The 21734-nt window shown below is 36.4% G+C and overlaps 1 protein-coding gene across 1 annotated transcript in view; it reads right to left on the bottom strand.

Annotated features, from left to right (window-relative positions):
* The window catches only part of kcnh5b (potassium voltage-gated channel, subfamily H (eag-related), member 5b), a 51073-nt gene extending 30520 nt beyond the window's left edge, over window positions 1-20553 (bottom strand). The window contains exons 1-9 of the mRNA XM_052090145.1: window positions 20427-20553; window positions 19132-19255; window positions 18245-18351; window positions 17735-17863; window positions 16003-16121; window positions 13899-14291; window positions 6511-6940; window positions 752-951; window positions 32-284 (exon numbers count right to left, since the gene is read on the bottom strand). Coding sequence (XP_051946105.1) covers window positions 32-284; window positions 752-951; window positions 6511-6940; window positions 13899-14291; window positions 16003-16121; window positions 17735-17863; window positions 18245-18351; window positions 19132-19255; window positions 20427-20499 — 1828 coding nt within the window. The 5' untranslated portion in view covers window positions 20500-20553. The remainder of the gene's footprint in view (window positions 1-31; window positions 285-751; window positions 952-6510; window positions 6941-13898; window positions 14292-16002; window positions 16122-17734; window positions 17864-18244; window positions 18352-19131; window positions 19256-20426) is intronic.
* Window positions 20554-21734: the final 1181 nt, after the last annotated feature.

Genomic DNA, 21734 nt, shown 5'->3' with positions numbered 1-21734 from the left:
GATATTATAGACCTCCTTGATTCAAACTCACCTAGTATAGCGATGACCTCATCATCCTGTATGACCTCCAGTGACCCCGACACCACGAAGCACAGCAGGTCCACACTTTCTCCTGAATGGAAGATGAGGTCACCAGGGGCAGAGTGTATCGTCTGGAACTCCACGGCCAATGAGCGCAGACATCCGTCACTGGCCAATCGAAAAGCAGGATGCTCGTTGAACACTTTCCTGTTCAGGTGCACACAGATATCTGCCCGCATGTCCTTAGGACAGATGGAGAGCACCTACACCAAGTGGACAAGCTGAGTCAGTTCCAAATGTAGTATTATCCACTTCTAAAGTCAACATGAAATCTATTTACTTTCTTAATGCAAGTTCCTGGTTTTATTGTGTAATAAATGTGTAAAAAACAAATTGGACATCCTGAATCCCTTACTTTTTCAACCCTGCAGCTCAATTTAGCTATGCAATGCCTCTTTTACCCAATCCAATCAATTCAAGACAGATAAAATCAAGTCCTGCCACACACATTTTTCTTGTTGAATATCCTGGATAAATTGGAAATGCATCTTGTAATGGAAAAAATGGTTTGCAAACAGTGTTTCACTTTTACTTTAATATCAAAACTCCACAAAATGTCATATTGCATTACTCAAACTGACAGGTATTACGAACCTTTTGTGCTATGAAATAATTATAGACTAAAGGCTTTTTCCTTTTTTACCCTGTCTATGCAAACTCTCTATCGCACCTTCTCTGTGTCAATGCCTTTAGACATGGACCAGGTAGAGACAATGTAGTCCATCACTCTCTCGCTGAGCCCTTTGGGCACCTGGTAGAGCTTGAGGAAATCTCGTACGTTATTCAGCATTTCGTGGTAACGGTTGGTGTTTGCATACATCTGCTGGAAAATGGTTGTCACATTACCGAAGATGGTGGCATAAAGGAGAGCTGCAATATACACAAAAATAGAGACAATTTCAAACAGATTTTAAATAAGACCAAGTAGAAACAATATAAGACAATGTGGTTCACGTCAAATAATCAGTAAATAAATAAATCCTAAAATGTATTTAGTTATAACTGTAATACACAACAAATATTCTTTTAAATGCTACATTATATACACTTTTACAAAAGTAAAACTAAATAAATAAATAAAACATATTTCCAAATGTTGCTTTTAAAAATAATAGGGTTCATTTCCAAATGACAACAAATGAATGAATCATGCATTTTTAAACCAAGTAATAACTGAAGACTCATAATTATTACAAAATGATGTACAGTAAGTAGTGCAGTACTAGTACAAGTAAAAACAATAATTGCTCATTTAAATATTTAAATATTTAAAAACAATAATTGCACATTTAAATATTTATGATTATTTATTTAATAGTCATCCACATCAATACTCAACTTTACGGTGGGTTGTCTCTTCTCACAAAATTGCAAGAAATATACTTCGGAAAACAATAGGTTGTGTAACTAACCAGATGGCGTTGCAAAATTAGTTGTAATCTGGAATAATACCAGTGCCAGGTCTTGGCTATGTTCAGACTAGTTATGACAATGATCATCTGTAAATGTCATAGACCTCAGATGGACATATCTTTGTGTGTATGATCTGAGTACATGTGCAATGTAAACTTCTGCTGTTGCTCCACTCCGTGTCTCTATGGCAACCTTCCCTGAAATAGCTTTCTAAATACTTCCTCTCACAAAAAATAAGGGGTGAGCGGGAACAGAGAAGAAAACAAAGTGGTGGGAAAATATTAGATAAAAATGGATTATGAAAAGCCAAATAAATAACAGAGAATTTGTACAGTAAGATAAATTATTATAATCAGAGAACAAAGGCAAAGAGAAAGAGTATGAAGAGGAAAAGAGAGAAAGATAGAGGGAAAAGTGGAAAATAAGAGTGTAATGATCTTAGTTTCTCATTCTGTTTTGGAAATCTGCCATCAATCACTGTCTCATCTAATTTATCGAGTCATTGGCGATGTTTGGAATAAGAGTAACATTTTACAATAAGGTTCCATTCGTTTTTAACGGCATTCATTAATCTTAATGTTAGTTAGTTAACAGTGCATTAACTAATATTATTTTTTACAATGTTAGATCTTAAAAATGTATTAGTATACAGTATGTAGAACATGAAGGCAGAAATTGAAAAAGTTGTGGCTCAAACAGCACAGTTGGTGCAGGAGTGAAAGAGTTTCGGTGAAGGACATTCTCAGGGGAGCATGTATAAACTACCTCACATAATGAGGCCTTAAAGGACCTCATTAATACACAGACAGACAGACAGACAGACAGACAGAGAGACAGACAGACAGACAGACAGATAGACAGAGAGATGGGGTAAGCTAGGACTACAGACAGAGTAAGCAAGGAGGTTTAGATGTTAAGTGAAAAAATGGAAACAAAAGAGAAAAGATCTTGACTGAAGGATCAGATAATAAGGAATGATGCGTTCAGATAATTACAGACACAGAAAAAGAGAGAGAATGGGACACTGGGTACGAGCCTCATCAAAGAATCATCAGACCAGCTAATACAGATATCCAACTACAAGTATTATCAATGAATTGTATACTGCTGTAATTGGGTGTGTGTGATCAACTCTCCTCTTTAAACAGTGGCATGTAAAAACCAAAGGGGGGAATTCACTAAGAATGAAGTGTGCCCACTAATAGCACCATTTATCTGTGATGTTTTAGCACTCAATTCACAAAAGGGAATTCTGCAAATCGGGTAAGGGTGCAAAACGTTCCCAGAAAATTAGTGGTAAAAGCTATTTCCACAATACAAATTCCTATCTTGTGGGTTGGTTCTGAGCGCTAGGATGTGGAGTACTTCCTCGATCTGGCATACTTTACTAGGACTGTACAGTATTACCCTACCATTGCAATCTAGGCACCCGAGTTGGTTCTTTAAAAAGCAGAAAGTGCGATCGACTACAATGCAACTTTTCTACTGTTCATGTATGCCCATGAACAGTAGAAAATACAAACAAACATCTCTCTTAAAAAGAATCCATAAATAATATTGTGCAACATTGTTCAATTGTAGATTCCCACATTTCATAAAACAGTACCCATCAGAACCCCATTCTGGCTTAAGCATTCTCTAATTGATCACAATAATCCAATCGTGTAATAAACACCTACTCCTCCACGTCTGCAATATTATTACAGGTCAGAGAATCCCTAGTTTGGGTCAAGAGCAAGAGAACGCCTTATGACTAAGATATCTAAAGAGGATTTTCCCCAAAAGTGAAATGAAATGAATGTGCGTAGTGGAGCAGAACTGGGAAGCGGGTCAGTCTGACATATTCCTAATTCAGACTCATTACTCAAATGGCATGAAAAAAAAGGAGTTATAGCTGCAAATGATCATCTTGCTGCAGTCATCATCAAATTGGCAATGACGTCCAATACTGTGTGTGTTTGTGGGATTGTGTGTGATTTAGTGTTCAGAATCAACTTTATGCAGCTTTAATAACCAACAATGGCAGGCACACAAACATACTGGTAATGATTACACTACCTCATCTCTGTTTTGTCTGTACAGTGACTGTTACTGGACATACACATTTTTTGGAGTTCTTGAGAAGGACATTACCAATGGCTGGCCATCTCTCTGTCTCTCGCTCTACTGCTTTCACTCGCTAGTTACAGTATATTTCCCTCTCTCCACCCATTTCGCTCTATTAGCGTCTAACAGTTATTTCTGAAGTGCATTAGAAGCAAAGCACTGCTGTATGGAGGACAGAGAGGCAAGACAACATTAGTCTGGAGTTATTCAGACAGATGAGAGAAATAAAGAGAAGAATAGACAGAATGAGTGCAAAGAAGCAAGAAAAATATAAGAATAGAGGTTAAAAAAAACTTAGAGGAATAAAAGAGTGAAAGAACAGACCCTACTGAAAAAACATTGCTTTGTCTCCCAGTCTGGTCTGGCTGATCTGATGGCTGGTTTTAGAGGATTTTTTGAGCACTTTTCAGCTGTTCAGCCTGGGTGAGCGTCTGGTTGACCAGTTGGACCAGTGGTTCCCAATTTTTATTTAAAAGGTCGGCATGTTGTTTCAGAGAGTTCCAGTATCTCTAATCAGACATTTATGCATTGGTTCCATTGTTTACATTACCCTGTGATGCCACTGGAAGCCCACTGTCAGTAGCGTGGGACACCTGGGGAGAGCCCCTCTACCAAGGGGAGCCTATATATATAGCCTATATTATAAATTCAAATAGATTTGATATAGTCGAATTTGACTGAAAAGCATTCAGTCATTGAAATATTTTGGGCTTAAAGCTACTAGAGTTATCCAGCAAAGGACGGTCAGAGTGCTTTTCTCTTTTTATTGTCAATATTGTTGTATGATTAATATTAATGATAGACTTATTATATTGACTGCAGTAGGTTTATTAAGGGTGATTGCTTCTGTGTCAAAACCAGCTTGAGGCTGACTTCTGCGTTGAACCTACCGCACAGACTACACTTAACTACAGTGGATAAGGCATAGACTAACGTGAGGAAAATACTGTATGTTTGCCCATGAGTAGCTTATATAATAATAAATACATATTTTGGCATGTTTTGACATAAAAAATTAATCGTCAGATTAATTAATAACTACTCAATTAACCAAAACTAAATTGGTGTCATTTTGAAGACTTCACCATGCATATAGGCAATATAATGAACTCTTTACCAGGTGCTGATAAATTAGAAGTGTTCCGTTTCCATAACTTATTGAAATATGATTATTAAATGTACACCATATGTAAAACATAAGGTCAAAACATCATGAAGATCAGAAAGTTCACATTTAAAATGTTAATATACATTATAATATACATTATTTACTTAATATAATATTAAGTAAATTACAGTTTTTATAGTTTATATGCTTTAAACAGATATATTTTGTCCCATGTCACATGTAATAGTACAGAGTCCAAATACTGTGCAATGTGATATGATGAATAGATCTAAAAATAATCTTGGAAAGAATGCAATGTTAACTCAGATATCTTTGTTATCATCCTGGGGGATGGTCTTTGGTTACAAAGTGGACCAATCACAACTGTTGTGGCAGTAACAAGAGGTGCACATCAGGCTATGGCGTAGGTTCGACGCAGAAATAAAAATCGGCCTTTAGGCTGCAGTTACACATCGCACAGATCTGAACATTTTGAGATATAAGATTTTTGTCCTGTCTGCATCACCTAATACATTAACAGCTGTATTTACGTTAATATGTCAAGAGTGACATTTTGACCAAGAGATGCAAGTGAATGGTGGCCAGTACTTTGAAGATTTAAGTAGATAAAGGCAACATTAATGTAATCCAGTGGTTTAATCAATGTATTCTGAAGCAGACCAAAATGTAAATTATTTTTCTCTGCACATCTTGCCACTGCATTCTCTAGGCACGATCATGATTTCAAGCTCGACAACTCTTTCTTGTACCTGACACATGCACAGAGCACTAGATGGCGCTATAGGAAGCGTAATAATAATTATTACGCTATAGGAAGCGTAATAATTTGATCGCCAAGGAGACTGCTGTCAAGATGTACAGTGAAAAAGGAGTTATATTTTGGTCTGTTCTCATTCAAGACATTGAATTGACCAGGAGTTTGATGGATTATGTTTATGCTAACTTTATCTGCTTTTTTGAGCTTCAAAGTTTTGGTCACCATTCACTTGCCTTGTATGGACGTCCAGAGCTGAGATATTCTTCTAAAAATCTTCATTTGTGTTCTGCAGAAGAAAGAAAGTCATATACATCTTGGATGAAATTAGGAGTTAATGATGAGAGAATTATCACTTTTGGGTGAACTAACGCTTTAAACAGCTGTGCAGGTACTGAATTCAGTCAGTACACGGTACTGCCGTTTTTTTTTAACATCAGTGGCTATTAAAATATTAAACTGAGCAGAGATTTCACGGCACCCCTAGCCAGTAGTGGCAGCACCCAGTTTGGAAACAACTTCTGAGCTAGATCAGCTTAAGACCAGCTTACCCAGGCTGGGAGACCATCTTAAACCAATTAAAACAAGCTTAAACAAGCTAAGACCAGAAGGAAAAAAATTATATTAAGCTGGTATAAGCTTGTTACCCTTCGCCAATTCAAGACAACAATATTGTCTTGTCAGGCCATCATTACAAATAAGAATTTGTTTCTTAAAGGGATATTTCACCCAATATTGAAAATGTCATCATTTACTTACCTTCATGTAGTTCCAAATACACATGACTTATTTTCTTCTGTGGAACATAAAAGGAGGTGTTCTCGTTTCGCTTTTATAGCAGGGAAAAAAAGATGCAATGAAAATGAATGGTGACTGAGACATACTTCCTATCATCCCCTTTCGTGTTCCATGGAAGGTTTGGAACTATATAAGTAAATGCTGACAATATTTTAAATATTGGGTGATCCATCCCATTAAGTGAAAAAACAATCAACAGGAGAATCAAGTCATTTGGATAAGCACTCACATCCAACCATCATCATGGCCACAGAGAAGATCTTCTCTCCATCTGTAGTTGGTGCAATGTTTCCAAAGCCAATGGTGGTCAAGCTCGTCATGGTGAAATACAGTGATGTTATGTACAGAGAGTCTTTTCCAGGCCCGCCCTCCCATTGGCCAGTCCCACTGGCATTGTACCGGTAAGGGGATCCAATGCTGGTGGCTAATTGGTAGAGCCAGCTGTCGGTCTTGATAGTATTTGTATGTTCATCGATGACCTCATAATCACCAATGCTGTACCATATACAGGCAAGCCAGTGGGCCACCAGTCCAAACACACAAACCAATAATACGAGCACAGCTGCACCGTACTCTAGATAGTGGTCCAGTTTACGTGCAACACGACCCAAGCGTAGCAGTCGAACTACCTTCAGAGAACTGAACAAGCTGCTGATGCCCTGGAATTAAGCAAAATAAAGAAAGAGAAAGATAGTTACAATTTCTAAAAACTTTATTTATTATGTTAGTTAAGTTAGTGATGCCATGTGTTATACACATACATTTGAATTTGAATTCAAAATGTTATTATGTCTATTCCGAATTATACATTTTTAACATTGCTCAAAAATTGTGTCGAAAAAAATATGCTTTTAAAATATAATATTATTTTGTATGAAGTTAACAGCATGTTGTTTTTCAACCCAATATTAGATCAATGTTAAATACAACAGTTAAATAAAACATTATCAATTCAAATTCCAATTGAAATATATTTATCAACTTTATTGTCTATTTTCTTTCCTTATTTTGCTTACTTCCAAGGCATCAGCAGCTTGTTCAGTTAAAAAAAAAAAAAAAAAAATATTTATATGCCATTGTACTAATTCCAAAATAAAAAAGAATATAATACATACATATATATATATATATATATATATATATATATATATATATATATATATATATATATATATATATATATATATATATAATTTTGGCTTTGGTAGAATGACATATAACTATATTTTGTAAGCTGCTGATGCCCTTGAAATAAGCAAAGTAAAGAAAGAGAAAGACAATACATTGGGATATATATAGATAAATTGAAATCTGAATTGAAAAAGTTTATATCCAAATTATATTTAACATTGCTTTAATATTGAGTTAAAAAATATGCTGTAAACTTCATATAAAGTAATTATTTAAAAACAAATATATTTTATTTTAACAGCATATTTTTCTATCCATGTTTATGTTAAACACAATGACAATTAAAAAAAATTTCTTTTAAAAAAAAAAAAATTGTCTCACAAAATATTAATTAGTTATTAAAATTGATATACTGTAAGTTGCCTTTTATTTTATAAAGGAAGCTATTTTGCAAGGGGATCATCATATTGGGGGTTCTTGGCATCACCCTGCTTTTATCCTGCTCACATTTTCCCATCAAGTCATAGTATGCATCAGATAATCTGCTGATGTTGCTACATACACAGATTTGCTCTTTATAAACCCATAATTAAACGACTATCTCCATGCCGACATGCAGCACATAGAGGGAAATTCAATTTGACACTCAATCTGTCTGGTTAAATAATTATTCCATTGTCGTTACTCACAAACCGTTAAAACGGAGCACCGCCACAGAGTTAAACTTTTTGGTACACAGCAATGTTATCTGCACTGTGCGTTCTGTTCTCTTTATAAAGCACTGAGTGCTATTAAACATTTTTAGTTCACTGAAATCACTTTTTACAGTCATCACAAAAACATTCTGCTAACAGTTTGTACAATATTTGTAGCAGGTGAGCCAAACCCAGATGACAGGAGAGATGTGAAAACAGTTGGACATAAGAATTACTTTGGAGGAGAGAACACATTTTTCCAAAATGATTCCACAAATTTAAATTCTCTCTCAAACTGTCAGATCCTGCCAGAAGAGTATGACAGCAGGGGAAGGGAATTTATCTCTACAATAGGACGGGACCTAAACTGGTGGCGAATGGGTGGAGGGGGGAGAAAACAAACAGCTTTGTAATGAGCAATGAACAACAGCTGCAGAGCTTATAAAGCAGAGGCTTGATTATGACTGGAAGAGATACATTCATTTAATGGATAAATGTGAATTGTAGTATGAGTAGTGAGTGTAGTGAGTTTTAACGGCAGTTGATATTTTCTGTTTTTAGTTTATGGCCATTATTAAACATATTTAAGTTACTATTTATTAAATGTCTTAAATACATGACACTGGTGACTTTGCCACAGATCCAAAGGTTTTTTACACAAAAAGTGGCTGTAAATGATCTACCAAATGTGGATGACCAAACAATGTTGTGCTTTAGTGTGCTATTGTTCATTGCCCCTTTTCTTTTTTTTTTTGCTTGTTTGTATTTTGTTAAATTCTTTTAATTCAATCTAAAATCTCTGCAGTGACTGAGTCTGGGCCAGCCCTGTGTAAATGCATTCTTACATAAAGTGTCCAATTGAATCGAAAGGTAATATGTATGTAAGAATCATTTTACCAACGATTTACACACAAATGTGTTCTGCTGGTGTTTCATGAATAAGGCCCATGGTCTCTAGACACATTAATGGATAATCGATTCTTAGCAATAGTGCATGAAGTACAAACCAAAAAACTTAAATCATAAACTATTGGGTTAACACTGAACATATGATCAGCAAAGTGACACTAACCAAATAAATGTAGAACAACGACAAGAACACAGCATTTCCTGTGTGTCATTTGTTTCTTTGTATGAATACATGTATCATTCTGTGCAACAGCATATGTACAAATATGTACAAATATACTGTAAGTCATTGTCTACTTTGACATAAAATGGGTTGACATATTTACACAGACATTTGCATGAATATGCGTATATGAATAAAGATAGACATACTGAAGCGTGAAGTCATGGATGTTTTACCAGGTTTATTTCTCTGATGTTGCTGGCCTGCCTAGATGCAGAGGAACTTCAAGAGGATAAAAATGGAAGATTACATAATGTTTACAGCTAAGTCTTTGAAATTTTCTTTCATTAAATTAGTAAATTTTGCGACTAAACTTTACGTTCCATTGAAGACTGCAGAGTGTGTATTTTGTTGGAGGTATTTGTCAGAGATAACACACAATACTGAATTTTGTTCAAATACAGAACTTAATTCTGAAATCAGACAAAAGCAGCCAACATTGTCTATGCAGCTGTGACTAAAAGTTTATATCATATTAGTGTACTAATGCTTAATTGTTGATATTTAGTGACACAATTGTTGGTAGTTACAACATAAAAAATACCAAGATTGATACAAATACCAAATTGTGACACTTTTGTTTGCAGTATATTAACAGTCTTTTTCAATAACAACCAACCCAACCCAATCCAGTTTAACCAGGCGCTAAATGAACTGAAATAGCACTGCAGCGTTTCAGCGTTCGGCAACGGAGCGTTTGGCGTTCTTTTTGTTTGAGCAGCATGGCAACATTGGCTAAACCAATTGCATGAGTTTGGGGTGGGACTATCTGACTGTGTTCGAGAAACCTATTTAAAAAACAGAAAGGGCGGCTGTGGCTCAGTTGGTAGAGCGGGTTGGCCACTAATCGCAGGGTTGTGGTTCGATTCCTGGCCCACATGACTCCTCATGCCGAAGTGTCCTTGGGTACCTTGGGTCCTTGCATGGCAGCACTGCCGTCATTGGTGTGTGTGTGTGTGTGTGTGTGTGTGTGTGTGTGTGTGTGTGTGTGTGTGTGTGTGTGTGTGTGTGTATGTGTGAGCGTGTATGTATCACTTTGTGGGGACCAAATGTCCCCATAAGGATAGTAAAACCCGAAATTTTTGACCTTGTGGGGACATTTTGTCGGTCCCCATCAGGAAAACAGCTTATAAATCATACTAAATTATGTTTTTTGAAAATGTAAAAATGCAGAATGTTTTCTGTGAGGGTTAGGTTTAGGGGTAGGGTTAGGTTTAGGGGATAGAATATAAAGTTTGTACAGTATAAAAACCATTATGTCTATGGAAAGTCCCCATAAAACATGGAAACACTACGTGTGTGTGTGTGTGTGTGTGTGTGTGTGTGTGTGTGTGTGTGTGTGTGTGTGTGTGTGTGTGAGAGAATGGGTGAATGAGTCACAGTGTAAAGCACTTTGAAAACCGCTAAGATTAAAAAAATCACTATATAAGTGCAGACCATTTACCAAATACAGTCATTGTTTTTGCAACACTGTTTAGTGACACTAGTGGTGTAGAAATTACATAATTTAGCTTTAAATCTTAGGCTCAGCATAATGGTGGAAAGTAGTTTTACTCTAAATCCTAACCCAAGCTTGACCAGTTGGACTTTTGCCGCATTTACACTGGATATTAAGATGCATATTGGGAATAGGGATGTGACAGTATCACATTTTCATATCATGATAATTGCTGAAGCCTTTATCATGGTATACGGTTTTATCACAGTATTATATTAAATTACAAAACAGGATGAAACATAAATAAACTTTATTGATGTTATAATTACAAGATTAGTTACTTATTTTGTACTTTTAAAATTAAAATATCACAAAGAAAGTAACTTTGCTAAGATCATACCATATCAGTATCAAAGAGACGTGGTGGAGTCCAATGCTTCTATTTGGCATTTATCTAATTTATTACGGTTTATTTGAACTGCAAATGAACAAGTAACAACAATGGTAACATTCTGAAGGAAAAGTTTAATTAAAGAAACATGAACTTTAGAGTTCCCTAGTAATTTGATAAGTCTTCCTATTACTGTAAGAGTTAGAGTGTTGGGAATGTTGATTTATTGATGAATATGCTACAGTGCATTCAGAAAAATCTAAACAATTTGGTTAATAGGTTATCTAGAAATTCTCACTGTATTTTGAAGTGCTCACAATAACAATATTGTGCATGTTAATTATCAAGGTATAGCTTATTAAGGAATATCAAATGTCTATATGGGCAATCCGTTTGAAATGAGATGATGCTAAAGACAAGATCTAAATGCTTTGAGATTTGTTAACTTCAAACACATTCGGAGGAGCTCGAATACGCATGTGACCACATCTATTCCAATCCATTCGAACAGCAGCAAAGCACCACCTTCTCAGCTCACGATTCAAGACCAAACCACTGCACTAAAACAAGAGTTTTAAACTCTAAGCACAACTATGCACAAGACTTCATGAAACTTCTTCAATGTAAACATGCACGGAAACAGATTAGAACACAAACCTGAATCTCAGTTAATTCAGGTATTCCACTACAACAGAGAATTCTGCTCTAAATGTCATGTAAATAATAAATTGACATGTACATGATAAATGTTTGTTCTTAGATTAAATGCAAGTATAATTGGGGAAACTTGTGCACCCTTTTAAAAATTATTTTTAATGTTGTACTTCTTTGCACTTCATTATCACACAGTATAACACTGAGGTAGTAATGATATATGTCGTCATGAAATCAGAGACCCTCTTCATGAAATAAGAACACAAATTCAAAAGAGAGCAAGTAGACAAAAGAGACAAATATTATGACCAGGTGTAAACAGGGATGTGTCTCGCCTGTCCACTTGTGATGGAATTGGCCAAAACTCTTCATAATACCTGGTATAAACAAGATTTTGAGGGTGAAAAATAAAATGCTATAAAAGTGTAAGATATTAAAGTCTGTGTGCTTGGCTCTCACTTCTTCTCCAGCTATAATGCAGCCTGTTCTTATTGTGTTGTCTGGAGTGTTTAATATAATGCTACTGCTGTACCCTGTCAGAGCAAAGGAGGGCTGCTCTCCCCTGCTAAGCTCTATCTTCTGCCTCTACCCTAGTAATGAGAGGTCATGCTGGATAAAGCCCTTACTTGAGGCAGGAGAACAGCTGGAAGGGCTCCTCAATGCACCTACTCTGGGAAAGAAGAATACAAGGTCTATGCTAAGGTGTCTGGGATCCCTCTTACATTATCACATAAAAGCTTTCTCAAGGGCTTTCTGGTACAGTGCACAGCACTCTGAGGTAAAACCTGTACATTCAACTTACATCATTTATACAGTAGATTGTGGACTTGTAAAAGCACACACTACCTTTCATACTGAATCTGTGTTTATAGCACTATTGGAATGGGACTAATTCTTTTAAACAATGTGTGATTTTTTTGGTAGCCTGCTGTGAACAGTTTGATTTCGTTTTTTAATACACCAGTCAATTGTTGTTGTATCAATTATTTCAGATAAACCCGCCCCTAAATGGCATGTAAAAACCTGTGGTTGACATGCCATCCACTTTCTGTCCACATTCCTGACTAAGTGGACAGTTCTTGGCCAGAATAGGCAGCAAAGTATACCAGATTTTGACTGATAGGCTAAAGTCTGTATGGTTGAATCTTCCTTTTAATTAAAAAGTGGTTAATTTCTGCTGCTGGTTCAGAAATGCTAGAAGTAATTTTTCCAAAATCTTTCAAGCTCTTCAAATGTTTAAATGAACATCTGAACAAGAACTTAACGCATTATGCTCAGAAGATTACCTGTGAGAAACACAGACAGACCTAAAAAGGACAGAATTGTTCAATCCTTCAAGTAATTCTTTCCTGAGCAGCTTTATATGAACTACAATTACAACCTCTCTTTACATTAAAGTGACTAACATTAAACTATATTCAGAATATATCATTTTATTTGGTGGAGAAGTGTTTAAACTAGTAATGCTTATTGCATTTAGGTTTTTGTAAACAAAAAAAAAACATGCTGCCCATTTATCAGGCAACTAAATTTCACACTTTAGTGACCAAAAGTAAATTTTCTAGAAACACATTAAGCCTAGCAGGGACGAGTATCACTATAAATGGAGTCATTTAGAACAGGACCAAGCTTTTTATTACTAAAAACAAAAAGCAACAAAATCAATTAATATACATTTTGTGGTATTTCCAAATTTGTTGTCATTTGTAATTGCATTGGGGCCACAAATATTCTTTAATTATTTCCTTAACAATGTGGCCTAACCAGATGCAACAAATAATGCGGCAAGCAAAAAAGCTACATCTTCTGGATTAGTCGGAGTTTTTGTCCTAACCAGCTACGAACACAACAAGCGACAAGAGACCAGACATTTTGTCTGTCACTTGGATTCTATTACTGTCATGTTACGCTGGGTATCCCTGGCCATGGCGAAATCTCATTGGTCCAAATTTTGCTCCACTTAGCTTAAACATAAGATACACTACCAGTCAAAAGTTTGGCCACACTTATGTATGACAGAATTTCTTTTTCATGATCTAAAACGTTTGATCTATAGGCTTAAATGATTTAAATGAGTTTTGTAGACAAATTTACTTGTTGCATATTGCATGGTTAGGACATGGTGTTACAGCTCCTTTGTGTTCTTTAGCTCTATGACTTTCTAATGGTCTCTCACCTCATCCACATTTTCAAAAGCATTGATGATGTCATAGGGCAGACAGGACAGCAGGTCTATAACGAACCAGGTCTTCAAGTAGTTCATCCTGATCAGCTTGGGGTCAGAGATCACCTCTCCTCCCGGACCAACAAAAGTGGTGTGGAAGTTGAGGACGATGTCCACCAGGAAGATGACGTCCACCACGCTGTCCAGAACTAGCCAGGTGACGTTATTCTGCTTGGTCTTAAATGAGACATTGTAAGGAACCATGATGGCTGTGTAGAAGGTCAGAATGAGGATCACCCAATCCCAAGTGGTCTTAAAGGTGCAGTAGTGCAAGATGATGTGAGGGGGTGTCTTAGGGGCTTCCTGCTTATATTGAGGAAGTATATCAGAGCCGAGCTGAAGCACCTGAGAGACGAATCAGACAGAGAGATTAAAGGGAGTGAAAGATGTGCGATATTGTATACAGTAGAAGTAGACTGTCACAAAAGTAAAAAAAAAAAATACATAAGTTTGATTAATAACCTAGAAATAGCACAGAATCCTACATGTATTTTAAATCTTAACTTTTATATAAATAGGGGGGGAAATTTCAAAAGGATCTCAGACTGTTGGACCACTCTCTATATTGAGAGACAAGCATGGTGAAACGGAAATGAAATACAGAGGACCCTCAGGAAAGTGAGTTTGTTTGAAATATTAATTCTTGCTCTAGCTAATTTCCTCTCTCCTCTGGACAATATACTTTTGAGTTTTACGCCATGCATGTTTGCACACAAAGTTTACTCAGAGATTTAGCAGGATTGTCTCTGCTAGTGAGGATAAAGTACATAAGAGTGAAAGTGAAAAATAGAAAGAGATGATGATGAGTGAGAGATCATAAGAGGTAGAGAAGAGACCTCAGAGCAATTTTACTATCAACTAGATTTGCATTTTCTTAAAGGGATAATTCACCCCAAAAATTCTCATGATAATTTACTCACCCTCATGTCATCTCAGATGTGTATGTTATTTCAACTCCGTAAGTCCATACAATGCAAGTGACCAACAGTTGGTGGTCTTATGGAGTATTATATATTACTTCAATGCTGTCTTTATCTACTTTTAGTAGCTTCAACGGTCTGGCCACCATTCACTTGCATTGTATGGACCTACAGACCTGAGATTTACTTTTGAAAATCTTCATTTGTGTTCTGTAGAAGATAGAAAGTCATATACATCTTAGATTATATGAGGGAGAGTAAATGATGAGATCATTTCCATTTTTGGATGAATTAACCCTTTATGGAAATGTCAGCGCTTGCAAGGCTGCATAAGAATTGTGAAAAAGTTTCATGTAAGCTTAGGTTTTAGGCTTTTCCGTGTAACTGAAATTTCGCATCATAGTCATGTCACTCAGCACACATTTTGTTTTGTAAGTTGTGCATGAGAATCAATACATTAGGGGCCGTTCAAACAGAACACATCTGTTTTTTTTGCTGTCTCTGAGTACATTTAAAATCAATTCAGCTTGTAAAAACACATCAAGACCACTGCATTCTGTTCCATTCCTTTGTGAATAGAGTGAGGAATATCATTACACTACTGTCTTGCATGCATTGTACAACACTTACAGCACTGATCAGAGACATTAAACCATGATAAAAGCAGCAAGCCTCTCAGGAAAATCCTACCCTTGAATGTTCTCACATCAAAAACTCATTACAGAGCTACAGATTCAGACACCGTTCAGCACAGAAGTTCCTCTTGTCCCACATACACAGACACATACACACTTTCCACCTCCCTTTTAACACCAGCACACTACAATGAAAGAGGAATAAATGACAGACAAGAAAAGAGAAAAATGAACAAGGGTTTTGGGACTCACACACGCACACCCCTCCTAGAGTTAATAATTAATAGCAGCTTTTGGCAGCATAGCCTGAAAGCAGCTCACAGTAGACTCCTGCTGTCCAACAGATGAGTGTGACATTTGATTTCAGCGCTGTCCTTTATGTCTGAGTGTGTGCTTGTGTGATTCTATTACAAGTTTGTCCTCTGTGAGATTAAGTTTTGTATAACCTTGTACTGTGCAGATAAGGATGTAAGGAAATGCTGCGAGTGTGTGTGTTCTCACCTCTGCAAGTCTGGAGGGTTTGTGCGAGGTGACATCGGTTCTGCTTACGGGCGTAAGCTGCTGAATGGTGCTTTTGCTGTTGGTCAAAGCTCGAGTCAAACGTGCAAATTTGGTCCAACCTACAAGAACACAGAAAAACAAATACAATTTACACAATATATAAATAAAATATTGTTTCTATATTTTCTATCAAATGAAATGGCATTCAATTCATTTAAGAGCTCTATTTTCTGAGGGCGTAAAGTGCAGTGCTACACGCAACAACCGTGAGCAACGTCTTATTTAATTTTCATGCGAAAAGTTTTTTCGTGCAAGTGAAAATGTGTGGGGGGGGTGTTACGCTAACAATTTTCTATTTTCCTGAGAAAGAGATAATTGTGCTAAGACATTTCAGAACCACATCTGTATTCGTCGAGAAGTCTAAATTCAGTTCCTACATTTGCAGTTTGGAGATTTCATCAGCAGGTGGTAAAACGTTCATGTCCAAACTCTTGACAATATAGTGGAACATCAAATGACTGTATGTCCCAGACAATCACTGTTGTAGCTGTTTTATGAATCAACATTTTATGAGATTTGTGTTATACTATCTATAGGTCATGCTTTATTTTTCAATTATCATTATTATTATTATGTTTATTTAAAAAAAAAAAACAAATCCACCTGTTGTCGTAGTGATTTTTAAGTCACAGCAAAAGGGGCCGGTGGAAGAAGTTGGAGAGAGTAAAATGTTTGGATTTTTTTTTTTTTCATTATTTTGATTATATTTTCGTTTCATTGTAAGTGTAATTTTAAATTAGAAATATATACTGCATGTTTGCACGAAAATACTGAAACATCATGGCCAAGCACATTGACCTTGTGTGAATGACTTATGGCATAGCGCCCTGCTTGGCATTAGCACTCTATTAGGGTCCCAATAGCCAAAAGAGTTTTTGGAGCCAATGTATAATTTCTCAGTGACTCAGATCTGACTCAGCAAAGTGCTTTATGTTGAGTAGAAGTGGAACAAATGCTTGCTGTCACAGTGCCATAAAAACACTGCAATGAAATATAACAATTGAAACGCTCTCTCAAGCGGTTTAAGATCAGCTCTTTCTCACTCTCCTGTCAGTAGCATTCATCTCACACATAGGTGAATCTCTCAAAAACATATCCAGGTCACTTTACACCTCAGAGAGAAAAAAAAAGTGCATATATATTTCATATGGAATGAAGCCTATTTTTAGGATCATTAAAGATAACTTGGTTGCACTTTATTTTTAATAGTAATATTAGGTAACTACATGTACTTAATATGGGTTAAGGTTAGGGTTGGTACCTAGTACTGTAGTTGATGTAATTATATAGTATGTAAATGTAGAGTAGTACTGTAAATAAAGTGCTACTGACAACTTTTCAATGTTAAAAATACTTTCTCCTATCAGATGAGGCTGTATAACATTTTACTGCTCAAGAAGCTCCATATGCAAATAGAAACAAAGCACACATGCACACCACACATTCTTGAACATTACACTTGCATCTGAGTGCCAGAGGAAAGCCTGACAATGCTTATTAATCATAGACAAATATGCATTTATATGACATATACACATTTGGTAAAGTGTTTATTTGTCAGAACAAACCCATGCCTAACATTGCATATATATTGACTGTAACTTTTAGGAAAGAATACATATCGAATGTGTCCCTGACATTACAAGTGGACAGCTGTGAGCGTTCAACTCACCCCTGGTGCTTTCATCTTCAATAGGCTGTTTGAAGATGGTAATGTCCTTAAATGTACACAGGAACAGAACTACTTTGTCATTTTCATTTCGGATTGGTGCAATCTGCATATAGAACCACACCGGAGTTCCTGCAAATGTCAAAGGTCAAGGTCAGCATCAGCACCCATGATTTGTGCAGACACTATGGGATCAGGCTGTGGGCTGTTTAAAATAAAAGAGTGTTAAGATCTGTGTGTTCTTTGAAGTATGTGGTTTGATTGAATGGTAATGAAAACTAGATATTTGATATTAATAGTTAGGGAGTTGTTCAACTATTGCGCTCACTGTAATGTCTGTAAAGTAGGGCTATTCTACCATTTGATGTGTTGGTTAAATTAACTCTACTAGATATTCTTAGATTACCATTATGTAATAAGTATGGATATATACAAATCTCTCTCTCTCTCTCTCTCTCTCTCTCTCTCTCTGTGTGTGTGTGTGTGTGTGTGTGTGTTTCAAGTCTCACTTACTGTTCTTTCTGTACAGCAGCACTTCAAAGCAGTTTGACTCATAGTTGTCAAAGGCCTGTCTCACCTTTTCTATGGTCTTCATTTCTGTCAGCTCCCCATACATAAAACTAGAGAGATAGACAGGCATTAATCTTCTATTTTCAAAACATTCACAGTTTAAGAAGGTATTCGATTTGTGCATGGTTTAAAAGCAATAATCACTCCCTGAATTCAAATGAGCAAGTAAAAATGCTCACATGTTTAGTATTCAAGTAAGATTTTCACATTCTGCCAGCCAACAGAGGTGACATGACATACTTTAAAACAAAGATTTTAAGTCTACAGAGATTTTCTGAAATTCAAATGCACCTTGTTGGATTTTAAAGGAAAGTAAAGACAATTAAGGCATCCAAGCCTGACCGTTTGTGCTGCAGTCACCAATAATCGCTTATTAATAATGACAAAAACCACACGCTCTGACTTATTGTCATTTAAAATTCAGTGTTGTGTGAGTATAGCAAGAACAGATGCTCTTAAGTGTTGTATGGAGTCTCCAAGACCTGGAAGACATTATATCTGTGGCTCAGCACTTTATTAAAGGCACTTATTGAAATTAGTTTTTTTTTTTTTCTTATGCAGTATGCCATTATAATACCATATCATGGCCTGGCCCATAAGACACTTTTATTAAATTAATTTATGGGCTAACTAATAGTACAAAATAACAATAATAACAATAATAATAAATAAAATTGTACTGAATTTAACCCCCCAATTTTTTATTTCAGTTTGTGCATTATTATTCTGGGATGTCACAGTACTGAAGATTTCAAATTTGATTTGTTACATCTATGTTAACATCTTAAATAGTGAGACGCATAACGTCACATGTGTATGCATACTCTCACCTGCATGTGCTGCTTTTCTGCATGACCTCTGCTCTGTGGTATCCAGACAGCTTGCAGAAGCCGTCATTACTGTAAACTACAGGCCAGTCCACAATCTGAGCGTTCCCCAGCAGGAAACTTGTCTCTGAAGGTTCGGAGAAGATAATAAAGAATGATAGAGACAGCAAGAGTCAAGGCTGTGATCTGACACACAAAATTACAAATGCAGCCCCAGTTTTTGTTTCAATGTGTATCTCATTGATCCATTTAGAACTCACAAAACCGAGACTTTTCAAAATGTTAAAAAACTACAAGGAGAATAAGAAATACTTTTCTTGCTTCAAAATGCACAGCAGTTTTTTAAAGATCCTCTTATTACTAAGACTCACACTGTTGACCATAGGCCTACTATAATCCACAGATATAGGTTGTTATTGATGCAGTATACATCCAACTCGATCCAAGCACATACTGTGACAAGAAACCAGAAAGGCTGCGCCCTCTAGCGGTGATAAATGAAATTGAAATTTGACATTTCTCTCCAACCATCAGATCGACTTTACGGCAGTATAGGTGATGCTGAGATGTGGCGAGAAATTTTGTTTTTTAATGAACTGACCCAATGTTACCTAAGTTAAAATGGTAATAGTAAATAAAAATATTCTAAGTTAATAAAGTCAATAAAGTACTAAATAAAGTACCATTTAAATGCAATAGATTTAAAAATCGGATCCTTACCGTTTTACTTTCCATTTAAAATTATTATTATTATTGTGCTTATTATTATTTTCAAATTAACTTCTCATTTTATCAATGAGGTCAAATCGAACGTAAAATCGCAGACATCTCAATTCTGCAGAGCATTGAGAATTGAATATTTTGTTTTATTAGTTCATACAGTGCATCTGCTTTGAAGACTGTGCGTTTTCCCAAATGTAAGAGAACGTAATATACTAACTTGAATGAATATAGTTGTTTTCCCGCTTTTAACTCAATAATTAAGGAGGGCATTAATCTGTCTCAAAAGCACCCCAATAACTTACTAATGAACTAATATGGAATAAACCATGTATCTTTTTGTTGTAAAAAAAAAACTGAGTTTTAAATGCATTACACTCTCCATTATTGTCCATGTTAACCATATTAAGCAGCTAATACATACAATTACAACAACTGTGTAATTGAAGGCAGCAGAACAAATTAATTACATGGCTACTGCTCATTTGTTTTACAGTAGCTACTTATGTAAAAGCACAGAAACATGAGCCCTGTAATGTAAACATTAATACTTTAGAAACACTAAGCGCCTTTCTCACCACTCGAGCGTCTCACGATATTCTCCAGAAAAGTGTTTTGCGGTGCCACCAGTCCTCTCTTCCCCCCGTGCATCGTGCGGCTGTGGATGTCGCGCTGCTCTCGTCAGGTGGGCACTCTCTGCGCGTGGAGTCTCTGCCGGTGGAACCGGGAGGCTCATGATAACGTCGTGCGCTGGCTACCCGGGAGCTTCTGGGTGCCACCCCCGCGCGCTCCGAGCTCAAAGCGACAGTAGGTGGGCACGGGGAGCTCCCCGCGCATGCGCAACGGAACAGACGTGCCCTGTTTGCGCTGGGGATCTCCAATGCGCAAGAGAGCAACCACGCCATGCAGAAAACAATAGGCTTTGTGCTTTAAAATTCTTAATATTTAGTAAAACTTGTTGTCATACCAATAAGCCTCTGATTGCAAGGGCATCTTACTTAAAAAAAACACATAACAAAGTTCAAGCATCACAAAGACAGGGGGGGGGGGGGTGTGACATGGCGTAATTGTCTAATTGTCTAATAATCGAGTAACTGATAAACATTGTATATTCATATTAAATAACAGCAAATCACAAAGAAAAATTGTGCAAGGATAGAGAGAAGATAAATTATATCAAGGAGGAAAATAAGGATGGAGTGAAAGGAAATAGCCTATATAAAAAAATGGAGGGATCAAGATTAAGAACCTAATATTTGACACAGATGGGAACTGCTTAAAGAAGTAATTATATAATATTAAATGATGACGATTCTATGTTTGATAGAAATGTAAAAAGCAACAATCCTGCCCCACAAGGCAAAACGCAAAATGGAGTTATGAATGAAACAGGTATCTTATAATATGTCCAGTGACGTGAGTTTCTCGTTTGCTGAACTTCAGAGTAACCATTGTGTTAAAATTCATTAACTTCAAAATCCACATCAAAATAATTCAAGCCATTTTTCTCAGTTTCAATGTTATTTAATGAGTATGGCCTTTGTAGGGTATAAAGGGTATTCATATTTTTTACCAGTGAAACTACATATGTAAAGTGAGTGAGTGAGTGAGTGAGTGAGTGAGTGAGTGAGTGAGTGAGTGATGGATGGTAATGCCATGTAAGCAACAAAGGTTATTTTTATGGCAAACAGAGTAGTTTAAAGAGCAATGACAAACAATAAGCAACAAACTCACAGCATGTGTATGTATATAAAAGAGATGTAAGACACGCGGAGACAGACAGGAGCATCTCTCATCGACACCGAATTAACAACAGGGGAAACAGAAGCACACGTCCCGCAAAACTCTATGAATCATGATCACGTGTGTGGTAGGCGCAACAGAGT

This window comes from Xyrauchen texanus, chromosome 24 (assembly GCF_025860055.1).
Source record: "Xyrauchen texanus isolate HMW12.3.18 chromosome 24, RBS_HiC_50CHRs, whole genome shotgun sequence".
Taxonomy (NCBI): domain Eukaryota; kingdom Metazoa; phylum Chordata; class Actinopteri; order Cypriniformes; family Catostomidae; genus Xyrauchen; species Xyrauchen texanus.
This window is presented reverse-complemented; position numbering and strand designations above follow the sequence as displayed.